Source organism: Anomaloglossus baeobatrachus, chromosome 9 (genome assembly GCF_048569485.1).
Source record: "Anomaloglossus baeobatrachus isolate aAnoBae1 chromosome 9, aAnoBae1.hap1, whole genome shotgun sequence".
Classification (NCBI taxonomy): Eukaryota; Metazoa; Chordata; class Amphibia; order Anura; family Aromobatidae; genus Anomaloglossus; species Anomaloglossus baeobatrachus.
Window position 1 is genome coordinate 28,271,673 of NC_134361.1, and position 16,555 is coordinate 28,288,227.

The 16,555-nt window shown below is 48.3% G+C and overlaps 1 protein-coding gene across 2 annotated transcripts in view; it reads left to right on the forward strand.

The window, feature by feature from the left end:
- The window catches only part of MSH5 (mutS homolog 5), a 72,711-nt gene that overhangs the window by 37,522 nt on the left and 18,634 nt on the right, over positions 1 to 16,555 (forward strand). For both annotated transcript variants that reach the window (XM_075323455.1, XM_075323456.1), the window contains exons 16-20: positions 631 to 711; positions 2,439 to 2,526; positions 5,815 to 6,001; positions 6,081 to 6,207; positions 8,282 to 8,431. In XM_075323455.1, the coding sequence (XP_075179570.1) occupies positions 631 to 711; positions 2,439 to 2,526; positions 5,815 to 6,001; positions 6,081 to 6,207; positions 8,282 to 8,431 (633 nt within the window). The remainder of the gene's footprint in view (positions 1 to 630; positions 712 to 2,438; positions 2,527 to 5,814; positions 6,002 to 6,080; positions 6,208 to 8,281; positions 8,432 to 16,555) is intronic.

Consider the following 16,555-nt stretch of genomic DNA (forward strand, 5'->3'; position numbering starts at 1 on the left):
AGGTTTTGCTGGTGATTCACTGCAGAGATGTTATGAACATTTTCTGCAGTGAAACATGCAGCAAAACCGCAAAAAATCCGCGGCAAAATCCGGTAAGTGCGCACAGGGCCTTAATCTTGCTGACTTCTCTTTTACTGGTGCGTGTGCCCTCTAGTGGGCCTTACTCTAACTGCTCCTTGGAGTTCAATCTCCATTCTGCTTCTGCGCCCCCTGGTGGAAATCTGACATCATCATTGACATCTTATGTGGTGCCTCACATGACCGGAAAGCCGAAAAGAGAAGAAGATGGAAAAGACAGAGGAGCAGGAGAGGGGGAATATAAGATTTTTCTTTTATTGTTAACCCCTTCTCGGTCCTAAGAATCCAGAAAAGTTACAACATTTTGGCCTACATTTTTTTTTATTCTAATTGGATCACAAACAAATGTGGTTTACGGCTAACCTAATTTTTTTGGGGGAAATTCGTAACAAATGTGATTTTTTTTTTTTTTTTTTTTTAAAAATGAATCCATTCTCTCATCTCTAATTACTAATGAATGACAGCAAGCAGAGGTCTTGAAATCAGTAAGGAATTGTTAACGTTTCACTCTACAGAGAATAGCATTAATTGATGGCCTTTTATCACCTGCAGATAGGATTCCTGCTTTCTTTCGAGCGCCTCCCGCAAATGCAGGAAAAGAGCGACTTCGAGATCGAAGGTCTGGATTTCATGGTGAGACAATTGTTACTTTTGCTGAATATATGATTAGACACATACGGTATAGACTGTATACATTCACTACCTGGTATATCCTCCACAGTATGCTGCCCTCTGCTGGACAGAATTAATAGATCCACTTACACTTTTGGTTTCTCCTGTGTTATATAGAGGAGCAATCAAACTTTAATTTTTAGTCTTTGCTGTTGATTTTAACCCATTTGTGAAAGGATACATATCTAATATATAAAGCTGAGTGTATGTATGTATGTTTGTTTGTATGTGTGTTTGTGTGTGTCCGCTTAAGGAATCCGCACCGTCGCATTTACAATCACGAAATTTTGCAGACACCCCATGTGACTCAGGGAACGTCATAGACTGTTTTGAGGGGAAAATTTATCCCCACGCTTTAGTTACTCTCCAAAAAAATCTGCCTCCATTAAAGTGAATGGAGCCTGGAACTACAGGTCATTAATAGGAGATGTGATTGGTTGTTATAGGAATAAAATAAATTGTTAGTATAAGAAGCTTATGTGTGAGGTAATAAGATGTCGGTGGGGAGACAGGGAGAGACAGGCAGACAGGGAAAGAGAGAGAGAGACAGAAAGCGACCGAGACAGGGAAAGCGACCGAGACAGGGAAAGCGACCGAGACAGGGAAAGCGACCGAGACAGGGAAAGCGACCGAGACAGGGAAAGCGACCGAGACAGGGAAAGCGACCGAGACAGACCACCAAAGACAGACAGACACAAACAGAGACTGGGAAAGAGACAGAGAGACAGTTACTATCCCGGGCAACGCCGGGTGCTACTGCTAGTTTTTAATAGATAGGGGTGCCCGTAGTAACCTATATATATGTGTGGATTCAGCTAAAGACCTATACTGACTATATTTCATGTGATCCAAATATTATAGTGGTGTAACAATGCTGGTACTGGTATATTTGTCCAAGACTTTTTTTTAGATAGCCTATCAATATTGGATGACTGGGGGTATGATAGCTGATCAATGCAAGGTATCAGACCCCCACCGATATCATATTGAAATCTTACCATAAGGAAAGCCCAGGACACCCCATTTAAAGGGTTACAGTATTGCCATCTTCACAAATGCATATTGTTGGATAGTGCTTGTAAAAACTAGCACTTTTGCAATTTACTGTTTGTTAAAATTTTCATTCTTTCTTGAGATATTAAGACGTTTCTTTTGTTTACATTTTGTTGCCTAGGAGACCGACCACCCCTACAGTGTGACAACAGTGGCCAAATGTATACAGGGCTTACATTCTCTTTTCTATTGAGCTAGTAAGCGTTGTTTTGAAGCTGGCCGTGATCACAGGAGCTCTCTATTAGCTCATTATACCGTCAGCTTCAGCGCTCTGCTTACAAACAAGACAGCAGCAGTGGACGGTCACCTAGGCAACAGAGCTGTAAACAAAAGAAAAGTGTTAATATCTCAAGATTGAGTGACAATTTTAATAAACAGTAAATTGGAAAAGTGCTTTTTTTTCCGAGCTCTATCATCCGATAATATCCATCTGTGTCGAGGGGAATAACCTTTTAAGGCCACCTTTACATATAGTTAAAAAATACACTAGAAAATGTCATATAAAGCCAAAACTGGCAAAACAAGTTGTTCCTTTCAGTGACTAAAACATATTACACGTATACACTATAGTGGCGGTAGACGTGTATTCACATCCTAATTATCTGTGCAATTCTGTAACATTTTGTCTTGAGCAGTTTCTGTCGAATGATCGACTCCATTACAGAAGCGCCCGGACCAAAGAGCTGGATAAAGTCCTAGGGGATCTCCATTGTGAGATAAGAGGTTGGACATTTAATCAACATTTATAGGTGGGGAAAGGATCACACAGGATATAAAGCATACCTCCTGAGCATTTGTGCCGAAACACAGTCGACGCCAAGAGCTCACATCCAGCCTATATTACTGGGAGAGACACACAGACCTGACATCCAGCCAATATTACTGGGAGAAACACACAGCGCTCACATCCAGCCTATATTACTGGGAGACACACAGAGCTCACATCCAGCCTATATTACTGGGAGATACACACAGAGCTCACATCCAGCCTATATTGCTGGGAGACACACAGAGCTCATATCCAGCCTATATTACTGGGAGACACACAGAGCTCACATCCAGCCTATATTGCTGGGAGACACACAGAGCTCATATCCAGCCTATATTACTGGGAGACACACAGCCCTCACATCCAGCCTATATTACTGGGAGAGACACACAGGGCTCACATCCAGCCTATATTACTGGGAGAGACACACAGACCTCACATCCAGCCTATATTACTGGGAGAGACACTCAGAGCTCACATCCAGCCTATATTTCTGGGAGAGACACAGAGCTCACATCCAGCCTATATTACTGGGAGAGACACACAGAGCTCACATCCAGCCTATATTACTAGGAGAGACATACAAACCTCACATCCAGCCTATATTACTGGGAGAGACACACAGAGCTCACATCCAGCCTATATTACTGGGAGAGACACACATAGCTCACATCTAGCCTATATTACTGGGAGAGACACGCAGAGCTCACATCCAGCCTATATTACTGGGAGAAACACACAGACCTCACATCCAGCTTATATTTCTGGGAGAGACACACATAGCTCACATCTAGCCTATATTACTGGGAGAGACACGCAGAGCTCACATCCAGCCTATATTACTGGGAGAGACACGCAGAGGTCATATCCAGCCTATATTACTGGGGGAGACACACAGAGCTCACATCCAGCCTATATTACTGGGAGAAACACACAGAGCTCACATCCAGCCTATATTACTGGGAGAGACGCACAGAGCTCACATCCAGCCTATATTACTGGGAGACACACACAGAGCTCACATCCAGCCTATATTTCTGGGAGAGACACACATAGCTCACATCCAGCCTATATTTCTGGGAGAGACACAGAGCTCACATCCAGCCTATATTACTGGGAGAGACATACAGACCTCACATCCAGCCTATATTACTAGGAGAGACACACAGACCTCACATCCAGCCCATATTTCTGGGAGAGACACACATAGCTCACATCTAGCCTATATTACTGGGAGAGACATACAGACCTCACATCCAGCCTATATTACTGAGAGAGACACGTAGAGGTCACATCCAGCCTATATTACTGGGGGAGACACACAGAGCTCACATCCAGCCTATATTACTAGGAGAGACATACAAACCTTACATCCAGCCTATATTACTGGGAGAGACACACAGAGCTCACATCCAGCCTATATTTCTGGGAGAGACATACATAGCTCACATCCAGCCTATATTACTGGGAGAGACATACAGACCTCACATCCAGCCTATATTACTGGGAGAGACATACAGACCTCACATCCAGCCTATATTACTGGGAGAGACCTACAGACCTCACATCCAACCTATATTACTGGGAGAGACACACAGAGCTCACATCCAACCTATATTACTGGGAGAGACATACAGACCTCCCATCCAGCCTATATTACTGGGAGAGACACACAGAGCTCACATCCAGCCTATATTACTGGGAGAGACACACATAGCTCACATCCAGCCTATATTTCTGGGAGAGACATACATAGCTCACATCCAGCCTATATTACTGGGAGTGACACACAGAGCTCACATCCAGCCTATATTACTGGGAGAGACATACAGACCTCACATCCAGCCTATATTACTGGGAGAGACACGCAGAGGTCACATCCAGCCTATATTACTGGGAGTGACACACAGAGCTCACATCCAGCCTATATTACTGGGAGAGACACACATAGCTCACATCCAGCCTATATTACTAGGAGAGACACACAGAGCTCACATCCAGCCTATATTACTGGGAGAGACACACAGAGCTCACATCCAGCCTATATTACTGGGAGAGACACACAGAGCTCACATCCAGCCTATATTACTGGGAGAGACATACAGACCTCACATCCAGCCTATATTACTGGGAGAGGCACACAGAGCTCACATCCAGCCTATATTACTGGGAGAGACACACAGAGCTCACATCCAGCCTATATTACTGGGAGAGACATACAGACCTCACATCCAGCCTATATTCCTGGGAGAGGCACACAGACCTCACATCCAGCCTATATTACTGGGAGAGACACACAGAGCTCACATCCAGCCTATATTACTGGGAGAGGCACACAGAGCTCACATCCAGCCTATATTACTGGGAGAGACATACAGACCTCACATCCAGCCTATATTACTGGGAGAGACACACAGAGCTCACATCCAGCCTATATTACTGGGAGAGACACGCAGACCTCACATCCAGCCTATATTACTAGGAGAGACACACAGCGCTCACATACAGCCTATATTACTGGAAAAGACACACATAGCTCACATCTAGCCTAGATTACTGGGAGAGACATACAGACCTCACATCCAGCCTATATTACTAGGAGAGACATACAAACCTTACACACAGCCTATATTACTGGGAGAGACACACAGAGCTCACATCCAGCCTATATTACTGGGAGAGACACACAGAGCTCACATCCAGCCTATATTTCTGGGAGAGACATACATAGCTCACATCCAGCCTATATTACTGGGAGTGACACACAGAGCTCACATCCAGCCTATATTACTGGGAGAGACACGCAGAGGTCACATCCAGCCTATATTACTGGGAGTGACACACAGAGCTCACATCCAGCCTATATTACTGGGAGTGACACACAGAGCTCACATCCAGCCTATATTACTGGGAGAGACATACAGACCTCACATCCAGCCTATATTACTGGGAGAGACACACAGAGCTCACATCCAGCCTATATTACTGGGAGAGACATACAGACCTCACATCCAGCCTATATTACTGGGAGAGACACACAGAGCTCACATCCAGCCTATATTACTGGGAGAGACACACAGCTCACATCCAGCCTATATTACTGGGAGAGACATACAAACCTCACATCCAGCCTATATTACTAGGAGACACTCACAGACCTATCCTAAGGCTTGATCATCAATAATCAGTTGGATGTATCCTTGGGAATCCACTAGTGCACCTAACATGTGTGTCCTCCACAGACCACGAGACCATGATAATGCATCAGCTGCAGACATTGATCCTGGAGCGGTCAGCAGTTTTACACGAGGTGACGGAGTACGTCGGGCAGCTGGACGCTCTCCTCGCCATGGCCGTCTCCGCTCGTGAGAATGGATATGTCCGACCATGTTACACTTCAAACAACGTCATTAATATAAAGGAAGGCAGGTGAGAAGGAAGGAAGATCCGGCATGTCTTACATATTCATATCCTCGTGGCTGGCGTTATACTGTCTTCTTCTGTCTAGACACCCCATTATGGTATTTTGCTCTGGAACTTTCGTCCCAAATCCAATGGAAACAGAAGAGCAAGAGAAGAGGATAAAAATCGTGACAGGGCCCAACTCGTGTGGGAAGAGCGTATATCTGAAACAGGTACCGAGGATAGGAAAAAGTTTATTCATCGTCTGATAAATTTATAACATTTTGTCTGTTTAAAGTCACCACTAGGGGGAGCTCACTAAATATAGATTTATATTATTAGCTTTAGCATTAGGGTCCTGGTATATGGAGCCGGCTCAGGAGCTGAACTTACTAAGAACAAGGCAAGTAACTGCTATGTTACACTGCCAGCGCCTGCCTCCATCAGCAGCAACCAGAGCTAGCTTGTCATGCTGGGTATGGGAAAGTACCAAGTGAATAGCGAAAGGAGAGGGAAAGCCTGTTCTAGAGAAGGGGGAGATGGTGACCCCTGACCAAACATACCGCTGGCCCCGGCTTCCTTCACCATCCTAGATAGGTTTCTCACTTATGCGCCAAGCCGGATACCTAACCCTGGCTGACCCTGAAATAGGTCCTAGGTAGGGAAAGGATGGGATGAGTGCTTAGTCAATCCCACTAAGCCCTAAAGAAGACACAAGGATCACAACCAGGGGGAGTGAACAAATAACTTATCTCCAGATGACTCAGGTAGAGGAACAGCAACAACAACAAAGTTTCTCCAGATTAATGCAAGCCGACTGCTTGCACTGAAGACTTGTTAAGGGTATAAGAGCTATCACCAGCACAGAGTAAGGCGAGATGAGGGTATTTATTAAAGACACCAAATTAAGTGCTGATGATTAACAACTGAAAAGGTGAGGAAATCAGCAGGGTCCTGAAGAGGAAGGGATAAACACCAAGCAGGGAAAAAGGGAAAGTCAGAGAGCAGCTTGTGTAGCCAAACGCTGAGACCTTCTACAACCGGAAACGACAGGACTGTCTGTCATGTGTGACACATCTGTGACATAGCACCCATCACTACTGTTTAACCATTTCAATTTTGTGAAGGTGTAGCATTGCGAAGGGTGGTTGAGAGTCCTCCATTAGCGAGGGGGGTGCTGATGGCAAGTGGGGATACCAATACGTTTAAAGGTGATTGGGATTTTTACTATATATTGAATACATTGAACTATTGTAGCTGTACTGTATATACACAATGTATGTATGTGTGTATATATATGTGTGTATATATATATATATATATATATATATATATATATATATATATATATATATATATATACATACACACATATTATATAATATGTGTGTGTATATATATATATATATAATGTGTGTGTGTGTATGTGTGTATATATATATATATATATATATATATATATATATATATATATATAATATGATATAATATGTGTGTGTGTGTGTGTATATATATATATATATATATATATATATATATATATATATATATATATATAAATATAGAGAGAGAGAGAGAGAGAGAGTAATAAAAATAAGTTTTAAAAATATTGTGATTGTTAAAAATCCACATTTGACTTTTAGGATCGCTACTTCCAATAGGTGGCACTGCGCTAGAGTTTGTCTCCATTCCTGGAGAGATAATTTGAAAAATATTGAACACATTTTTAAAAAATACAGATGTTTTTGTTACCTCCCTTTTTCCCCATTGAAAAATAAACATATAAAAGCATGAAAAAAATCAACATTTTCTGTAAGAGTGCGATTTATGAAAATGATTCAACTGTTAATGTAAACGGCATAAAGAAAAATTATTCGGACGCCAAAATTGCTGTTTTTCAGCCACTGCACCTCCCCCAGAATTTTTTTCCCCATTTTTCAGTACACTTTATACTAAAAGGAATGATGTCGTTGAAAACTACAACTTGTCCAAAAATTAAACAAAAAACCCCATGTCAATTAGAAAGACAAAAAATGTAGTATCCTACAAGAAGGGAAAGAAAGAACTAAAGCATAAAAATTAAAATTTTCCCGGTCATGAGGGGATTAAACCCAACTTGGGTCACAAGAATCTGTTTGCAGCAGCTCCCCCCGATGTGTTTGCAGGTAGCCACTACAACAAAGGTGCAATAAATCGGGGACGCCGATCACGTCTGAGTCCGCTGTCTCCTCGGGCCTTACGTCATCTCGGCCGTGCTGCTATGGTGCAGAACCCACTGACTCTTCACATTGATTCTTTTCTTCTCAGGTGGGTCTCATTGTCTTCATGGCTATGATCGGCAGTTACGTCCCTGCCTCCTATGCCGAAATCGGACCCATCGATGGGATCTTTACTCGATTGCAAACACGGGAATCTGTTTCTCTCGGTTTGTCCACTTTCATGATTGACTTAAACCAGGTTTGTAGCCCCTTTTTATTTCTAATGTACCATACTCTGGCTCTGGTGTCTCTCGTGGCATTTTTCTCTCTAGAAAACAGCATCAAAAACATATTTACAAAGTCTCCCATCTGTTTGTGTTGTGGTGGATGAAGCTCTATGGTAGTCGGTAGCGTTCACACAGGCAGGCGATGCAGCTATGTCCCTGACAGGTACAGTCCAAACAAAAAGAGCCTTTCTTGGGCAGAAAAGGTAAAACGGGACCAAAACACAAAATAAACAGTCCATAAATTGCATGGCCTCATCTGTTTAGAGACTGGGCCACATAAAGGAGGTTCTTCACCTCCTCACACAGAACACTTTAGAGACAGCTCAGATGCTTTTAGTAGGATCTGAGGGAGTTGATACACACGGCACTTCTGGGGGGTGCTCAAGTAAGGTCCAAAACCGTCTCAAGTAGATGTAGAAACTTGGCACTCAAGATAAATGTGAATAGTGGTCTTTTATTGAGAGGAACTTGTAGGACCAGCACATGCACAGACGTTTCGGTCAAAGACCTTAATCAGTGGGCGTGTAGGGGGTCCTCAGAAGGTGTCGCAACAGGCGTAGTCAGGTATGATGTGGTGTCCACCGTGTCATACCTGACTATGCCAAGTTTCTACATCTATTTAGTAGGATCTGGACAGCCTGTAAAACCTGGTTTTGAGGTGTCGGAGTGGTCAGTCCCACTGAAGACTTCTGGTCACTACTACTACAACCCGACTCCAAAATCTGGGCCCATTAAAACCCTCACAATACTATACATGCTTGAGCCTTCTTCTCCAGGTCTTACATCACCGAGGCTAGCCACCTCAGTGATACATACCTCTCGTCCAGGACCTGTTCGGTTGCAACCTTACAGCACCAATGCAGAATACTATGTCTCCGTGGTAACAGACTACAAAAGACCCCTGTGTAGTCTGACTCTGCAGTCAAGCTCCTAATGAAATTCAGTAGGTTACCGACAGATTATATGGACTGCAGAATTAGCACCTTACTCAGGTATAAGGTGACAGATACAGAACCTTTGCAGAGGGACTGTATACAGATAGTCGTAAATTTCTTCATCGTTCCTATGGGAGACCCAGACCATGGGTGTATAGCTTCTGCCTCCGGAGGACACACAAAGTACTACACTAAAAAGTGTAGCTCCTCCCTCCGAGCATATACACCCCCTGGATAACCAAATATAGCCAGTTCAATGCTTTGTGTTCAGGAGGCACACATCCACACATGCATTCTCATCTGATTTTGATTTTTGGAAAGAGTTTGAAGAAAAGCGGGTCCAAGCCTGGACTCCCGGCATGTCCCTTCTCACCCCACTGTGTCGGCGGTGTTGTTAAGGTTGATTTCAGGGCTGGAGCCTTACATGCCGCGCTCCTTCACCATCCCTCGGGCTCTGGCTTGAAGTGGGAGCCAGCACGGTTCTCCCTGCCTTGCAGGAGACCGGTCTCCATCCGCAGCCCTTTCAGGATCCTGCCGGACGGAGCACTCATCCCTCAGGGACCTGGCCCTGCGTCTCACAAGCTAAGTATCTGAGACATTATTATCAGGGGGTCCCTTGTACTTTATTGTTGGGGAGAGTGTGCTGTGTATGTATTCTGACATTTCCGGCCGGTTCTCTGGTTTTCACCAGAGAACCGCGCCGATGGTGCATGCGCGCCGGCCGCATCGTTAAATCTAGGCCCCGGCTTCGCCTGAGGCCTAGTTTCGTTTTCACTGCCCCTGCATGCCAATCATGCAGAGGGACAGTGCGGCTCCGCCCAGCGGCCGTTCGGCTCAGGAGAGGGACACTCCTCTCTGAGGAAATGTTTCCCTCCCCTGTATATCTCCTTGGCCCTCGGGATCCCGCTCTTAGAGTAGGCCCCGCCCCCCTCTCCTCGCTCCGGCTTGGGCAGAAGCGCCATTTTATCAGCGTTCTTATCTCAGCACAGCGATCGGCGCTGGCTGCAGTATCTCTCTGGGGGTCCGGGCTGTGGGATCTGGGGGTCACAGAGAGGGGTTGGCAGAATGTCAGACGGTATGGCAAGCCACAACCTCCGGTTGTGGACCGGCTTATATTATATACTCTGCTTATGTACTCTGCTGGGGGTCATTCTGACTCAGAGCCCCCACTTCAGCAGCATGTCTCACACGAGCAGCAAGGCTGCAAGGCTGTACTCAATATACACTGCAGTATGCCTGTACCGAGCACATAACCACATTGTGATGCCTGCTCTAACATGGTGGTGCCTCAGCCTGGAGTCTCATCCCCAGTGGTTCCTCCGGCTGCTCCGGCTCCGGTGGCTGAACCCCCGGCTTGGGAAGAATCCTTCTCTCCATGGGACAGCTGTCCCGGACTCTGCTGAGCATGCATCAGCCCCCTTCTCAGGGCGCTTCTGCTGCTACGGCTCGCTCAGCAAAGCTCACAGAGGATTCTCAATCTGGTCTCAGACCCCATCCTCCTAAAAGGAGACGCAGGGTCCCCCACTGATCTGTCCGAAAGTAACGCAGGTGCTAGTGATTTGATTGCGTCCATTAATTTTGTACTGGACCTCAATCCGCCTGTATCAGAGGAGCAACCCTCTCTGGCAGAAAAGCACCAGTTTACCTTGCCCAAGAGAACAAGGAGTGTGTTCCTTAACCACTCCAGTTTTCAGGCCACTGTGACCAAGCCTAGGGCCTGTCCTGACAGACGCTGCCCAAGGCGTGGTTCTGATGACCGTTTTCCGTTTCCACCAGAGGTGGTCAAGGAGTGGGCTCATTCACCAAAGGTAGACCCTCCGGTGTCTAGACTCTCAGCCCGGACAGTTGTATCAGTGGCTGATGACACCTCTCTTAAGGATTCCCTGGCGGGAAGAGTAACTGACCGCCAGGTTGACCTTCTGGCCAAATCTGTATCTGAGGCGGCAGGGGTCTCGTTTTCCCCATCTTTTGCCGCAGTGTGGGCTCTCATAGCCATCTCTGCTTCTCTAGAGGAGATGCATTCCCTCACCAGGGACTCTATGCCCGAAATGGTTGCCTTAACTTCCAGGCTTCAGCCTTTTCATCCTATGCCATGTCTGCCATGCTGGAGGCTTCTCACCGCACTGCGGTGGCTTCGGCTAATTCTCTCGCTATGCGCAGGATCTTGTGGCTTCGAGAGTGGAAGGCAGACGCTTCTTCAATGAAGTACCTTGCTGGGCTCCCATTTGCTGGGCCCAGGCTGTTCGGTGAACAACTGGATGAAATTATTCAGGAAGCTACTGGTGGGAAGAGTACTTCCATGCCACAAACCAAAACCAGGAACCTGTCCAGGGCAGGAACCAGTCGAGGTTTCGTTCCTTTCGTTCCTCCAACTGGTCGTCCTCTAAGCCCTCGGCCTCGTCCACTAACTCAGCCAAGGACCAAAAACCCATCTGACGCACGAAGCCGCGTCCTCAGAGCAGGAGCTGCTGCCACTAAGGTAGCCTCCTCTTGACTATCTGGCCGCGCCAGCAACGTCTTTGGTCGGTGGCAGGCTCTCCCGCTTTGGCGACGTGTGTTTTCAACACGTCTCCGATCAGTGGGTGCGGGATATCATCTCCCACGGCTACAGGATAGAATTCTATCCAGCCCGCCAAACAGATTTTCTTTTTCGCTCCTAATTGGGAGACCCAGACAGTGGGTGTATAGCTACTGCCTCTGGAGGCCGCACAAAGAACTACACTTAAAAGTGTAAGGCCCCTCCCCTTCTGGCTATACACCCTCCCGTAGGAGTACGGATTCCTCAGTTTTAGCTTTGTGCGCAGGAGGTCAGACACGCACGCATAGCTCCATTGTTTTTAGTCAGCAGCAGCTGCTGACTATGTCGGATGGAAGAAAAGAGGGCCCATACAGGGCTCCCAGCATGCTCCCTTCTCACCCCACTGTATGTCGGAGGTGTTTGTAAGGTTGAGGTACCCATTGCGGGTACGGCGGCAGGAGCCCACATGCTGATTCCTTCCCCATCCCTTTTTACAGGGCTCTGGGTGAAGTGGGATTTACTGGTCTCCAGGCACTGAGACCGTGCTCCATCTACAGCCCCTGGAGAAGATGCTGGATGGAGCGGAGTACATCAGGGACATGGCCCTGCTTCCTCAAGGTACTCTGTGTCCCCGTGCATTTGGCGCTCACACCGCAGCATGCTGGGTGTTGTAGTGCGCCGGGGGACATCAGCGCTACGGCGCTTGTGCGATGGCCTCATTCAGCTTCGCTGAAGCAGGCACACTTCTGGGAATCGGTCGCGCCGGCCGCTGGGACTGCGGCGCGGCTGGCACTTGTGGTGCGCCGGGGACTTCAGCGCGGCCCGCGCTTTTACGGCGGCCGCGCTGATAACTCGAGTCCCCGGCTTTTGCGGCCTGCTTCCGTTCGTTCCCGCCCCCAGACCTGCCAGTCAGGAGAGGGGCGGGACGCTGGTCAGTGCATCAGCGCTGAGGGCTGGAGTCGTTTTTACATACTCCAGCCCTCACAGTAGGCACAGAGGGGACACTGTTTCCCGCACTTTTGTTTGGGAACTCCCACGGACCGCCCCTCTCCACAGACGCCGGCAGCCATTCCTGCTGACACGCTGAGCTGCAGAGGGGAGCCGGGGAGACCCAGACAAGGAATTCTGCGCCTCTTACCCGCTATTCAGCGGGCGGTAAGCAGCCCTCAGGGCTCACCCCCTCTTGTGCCAGTAGTATTCTTAGTATTTTGTTTCTACAGATACTTGGTATTACATAGCGCTGGTCGCCCTTTGGCTATAGACTCTCTCACATTGCAGAGAGCCAGCAGCATGTCGTCCGTAAAACGCAAGGGTGCCAAGGCACAGACATTATATGCTTCCTGCACCGCATGTGGGACTTTTCTACCGGCAGGCTCCACGGACCCCCATTGTGTGCAGTGCTCGGCCCCTGCGGCGCTTGCACAGTCGGGACCTCTGCTGGACGTGACCCAGGGTGTACCACCTGTGAATGCTGTCCAAGTGACAGGAACTGAGTTTGCAGCTTTTGCTGACAGAATGTCTCTCACTATGTCACAAATTCTTGACACATTGCGAGCTAGGCCTGTACTTCAGGCCACGGACACTGTGCAATCATTGCCCCCTGGTCCCCCTCAGCTGAATTACCTCCAAGCTCCGGGACGGGCATATACACCTCAGGGTGAAGACTCTGACTCGGACGATGGCCCCGGGCAGCCTAAGCGGGCTCGCTATGACGGGCCTTCACATTCATCTCAATGGTCAGGATCCCAGCGAGATGAATCTATGGGTGATGAGGCGGACGTAACTGATCAGGATTCTGATCCTGGGACCGCTCTCAATCTAGATACACCAGATGGTGACGCCATAGTTAATGATCTTATATTTAACATCAATAAGATGTTAAATATTTCCCCACCAGCTCCTCTTGTAGAGGAGTCAGCTTCGCAGCACGAGAGAATCCATTTCAGATACCCTAAGCGTACATTAAGCACTTTTCTGGACCACGCTGACTTTAGAGACGCAATCCAGAAACCCCACGCTTATCCTGAAAGGCGTTTTTCTAAACGGCTTAAAGATACACGCTATCCTTTTCCCCCTGAGGTGGTCAAGGGTTGGACCCAGTGTCCAAAAGTGGATCCTCCAATTTCCAGGCTTGCAGCTAGATCCTTGGTTGCAGTTGAAGATGGAGCGGCACTTAAAGATGCCACTGACAGGCAGATGGAGCTCTGGCTGAAATCCATCTATGAAGCGATTGGAGCGTCATTAGCGCCTTCTTTTGCGGCCGTATGGGCACTCCAAGCTATCTCAGCCGGGCTTGCGCGAGTCGACTCAGTCACACGTGCATTTGCCCCGCAGGTAGCACCATTGACCTCGCAAATGGCGGCATTCGCGTCGTACGCGATTAATGCTGTTCTTGACGCTACAAGCCGCACGGCAGTGGCGTCAGCCAACTCCGTTGTTTTGCGTAGGGCCCTGTGGTTGAGACATTGGAAAGCAGATTCTCATTCCAAGAAGTGCTTAACCAATTTGCCTTTTTCTCGTGACCGATTGTTTGGAGAGCGTTTGGATGAAATCATCAAACACTCCAAGGGTAAGGACTCATCCTTACCGCAACACAGACAAAACAAACCCCAACAGAGGAAGGGTCAGTCTGGTTATCGGTCCTTTCGAGGACCGGGCAGGTCCCAATTCGCCTCGTCAAAAAAGACTCAAAAAGACCAGAGACGCTCAGATTCTTGGAGGTCTCAGTCACGCCCAAAAAGGACAGCCGGAGGAACCGTTGCCAAGACGGCGTCCTCCTGACTTGCGGTCTCCGATTCCCACACCCGCGGTCGGTGGGAGGCTTTCCCACTTTGGCGACATTTGGCTGTCACGCGTCAAAGACCGTTGGGTGAGGGATATTCTGTCTCACGGGTACAGGATAGAGTTCAGTTCTCGTCCGCCAACTCGTTTCTTCAGAACTTCTCCACCACCAGACCGAGCCGATGCTCTGTTGCAGGCGGTGGCCGCTCTAAAGGCGGAAGGAGTGGTGACCTCCGTCCCTCTTCAGGAACAAGGTCACGGTTTTTACTCCAATCTGTTTGTGGTCCCAAAAAAGGACGGATCGTATCGACCCGTCCTGGATCTAAAGTTGCTCAACAGACACGTAAAAGTCAGGAGGTTCCGGATGGAATCCCTACGCTCCGTCATAGCCTCAATGTCTCAAGGAGATTTTCTAGCATCGATAGATATCAAAGATGCGTATCTCCACGTGCCGATTGCACCAGAGCATCAGCGTTTCCTACGCTTCGTCATACACGACGAACACCTGCAGTTCGTAGCGTTACCTTTCGGTCTGGCAACAGCCCCCCGGGTCTTCACCAAAGTCATGGCAGCAGTAGTAGCTGTTCTGCACTCGCAGGGTCACTCGGTCATCCCGTATCTAGACGACCTGCTTATAAAGGCACCCTCTCAAGAGGCATGCCAACACAGTCTGAAGGTGGCACTAGACACTCTCCAGAGTTTCGGGTGGATTATCAACTTTCCAAAGTCTCATCTAACCCCGACCCAATCTCTGACTTATCTTGGCATGGAGTTTCATACTCTCTCAGCGATAGTGAGGCTTCCACTGGACAAGCAGTGCTCGCTACGGACGGGAGTGCAATCTCTCCTTCAGAGCCAGTCGCACTCACTGAGGCGCCTCATGCATTTCCTAGGAAAGATGGTAGCAGCAATGGAGGCAGTCCCGTTCGCGCAGTTTCATCTGCGCCCTCTACAATGGGACATTCTACGCCAATGGGATGGGAAATCGACGTCCCTCGACAGGACTGTCTCCCTCTCTCAGACTGCCAAGGACTCTCTGCGTTGGTGGCTTCTCCCCACCTCATTGTCACAGGGAAAGTCGTTCCTTCCCCCGTCCTGGGCAGTGGTCACGACGGATGCGAGCCTATCAGGGTGGGGAGCGGTGTTTCTCCACCACAGGGCTCAGGGGACGTGGACTCAGGAAGAGTCCACCCTGCAGATCAATGTTCTGGAAATCAGAGCAATCTATCTTGCCCTGCGAGCCTTCCAACAATGGCTGGAAGGCAAGCAGATTCGGATTCAGTCGGACATTTCCACGGCGGTGGCGTACATCAACCACCAAGGGGGAACACGCAGTCGCCAAGCTTTTCAAGAAGTCCAGCGGATTTTGACGTGGGTGGAAAGCAGAGCGTCCACCATATCCGCAGTTCACATCCCAGGCGTGGAAAACTGGGAAGCAGACTTTCTCAGTCGCCAGGGCATGGACGCAGGAGAATGGTCCCTTCACCCGGACGTGTTTCAGCAGATCTGTTGCCGCTGGGGGACGCCGGACGTCGATCTGATGGCGTCACGGCACAACAACAAGGTCCCAGTTTTCATGGCACGGTCTCACGATCACCGAGCGCTGGCGGCAGACGCCTTGGTTCAGGATTGGTCGCAATTCCGACTCCCCTATGTGTTCCCACCTCTAGCATTGTTACCCAGAGTTCTCCGGAAAATCAAGTCCGACTGCCATCGAGCCATACTCGTCGCTCCAGATTGGCCAAGAAGGTCGTGGTACCCGGATCTGTGGCATCTCACGGTAGGCCAACCGTGGACACTACCAAACCGTCCAGATTTGCTGTCTCAAGGGCCGTTTTTCCATCTGAATTCTGCGGCCCTGA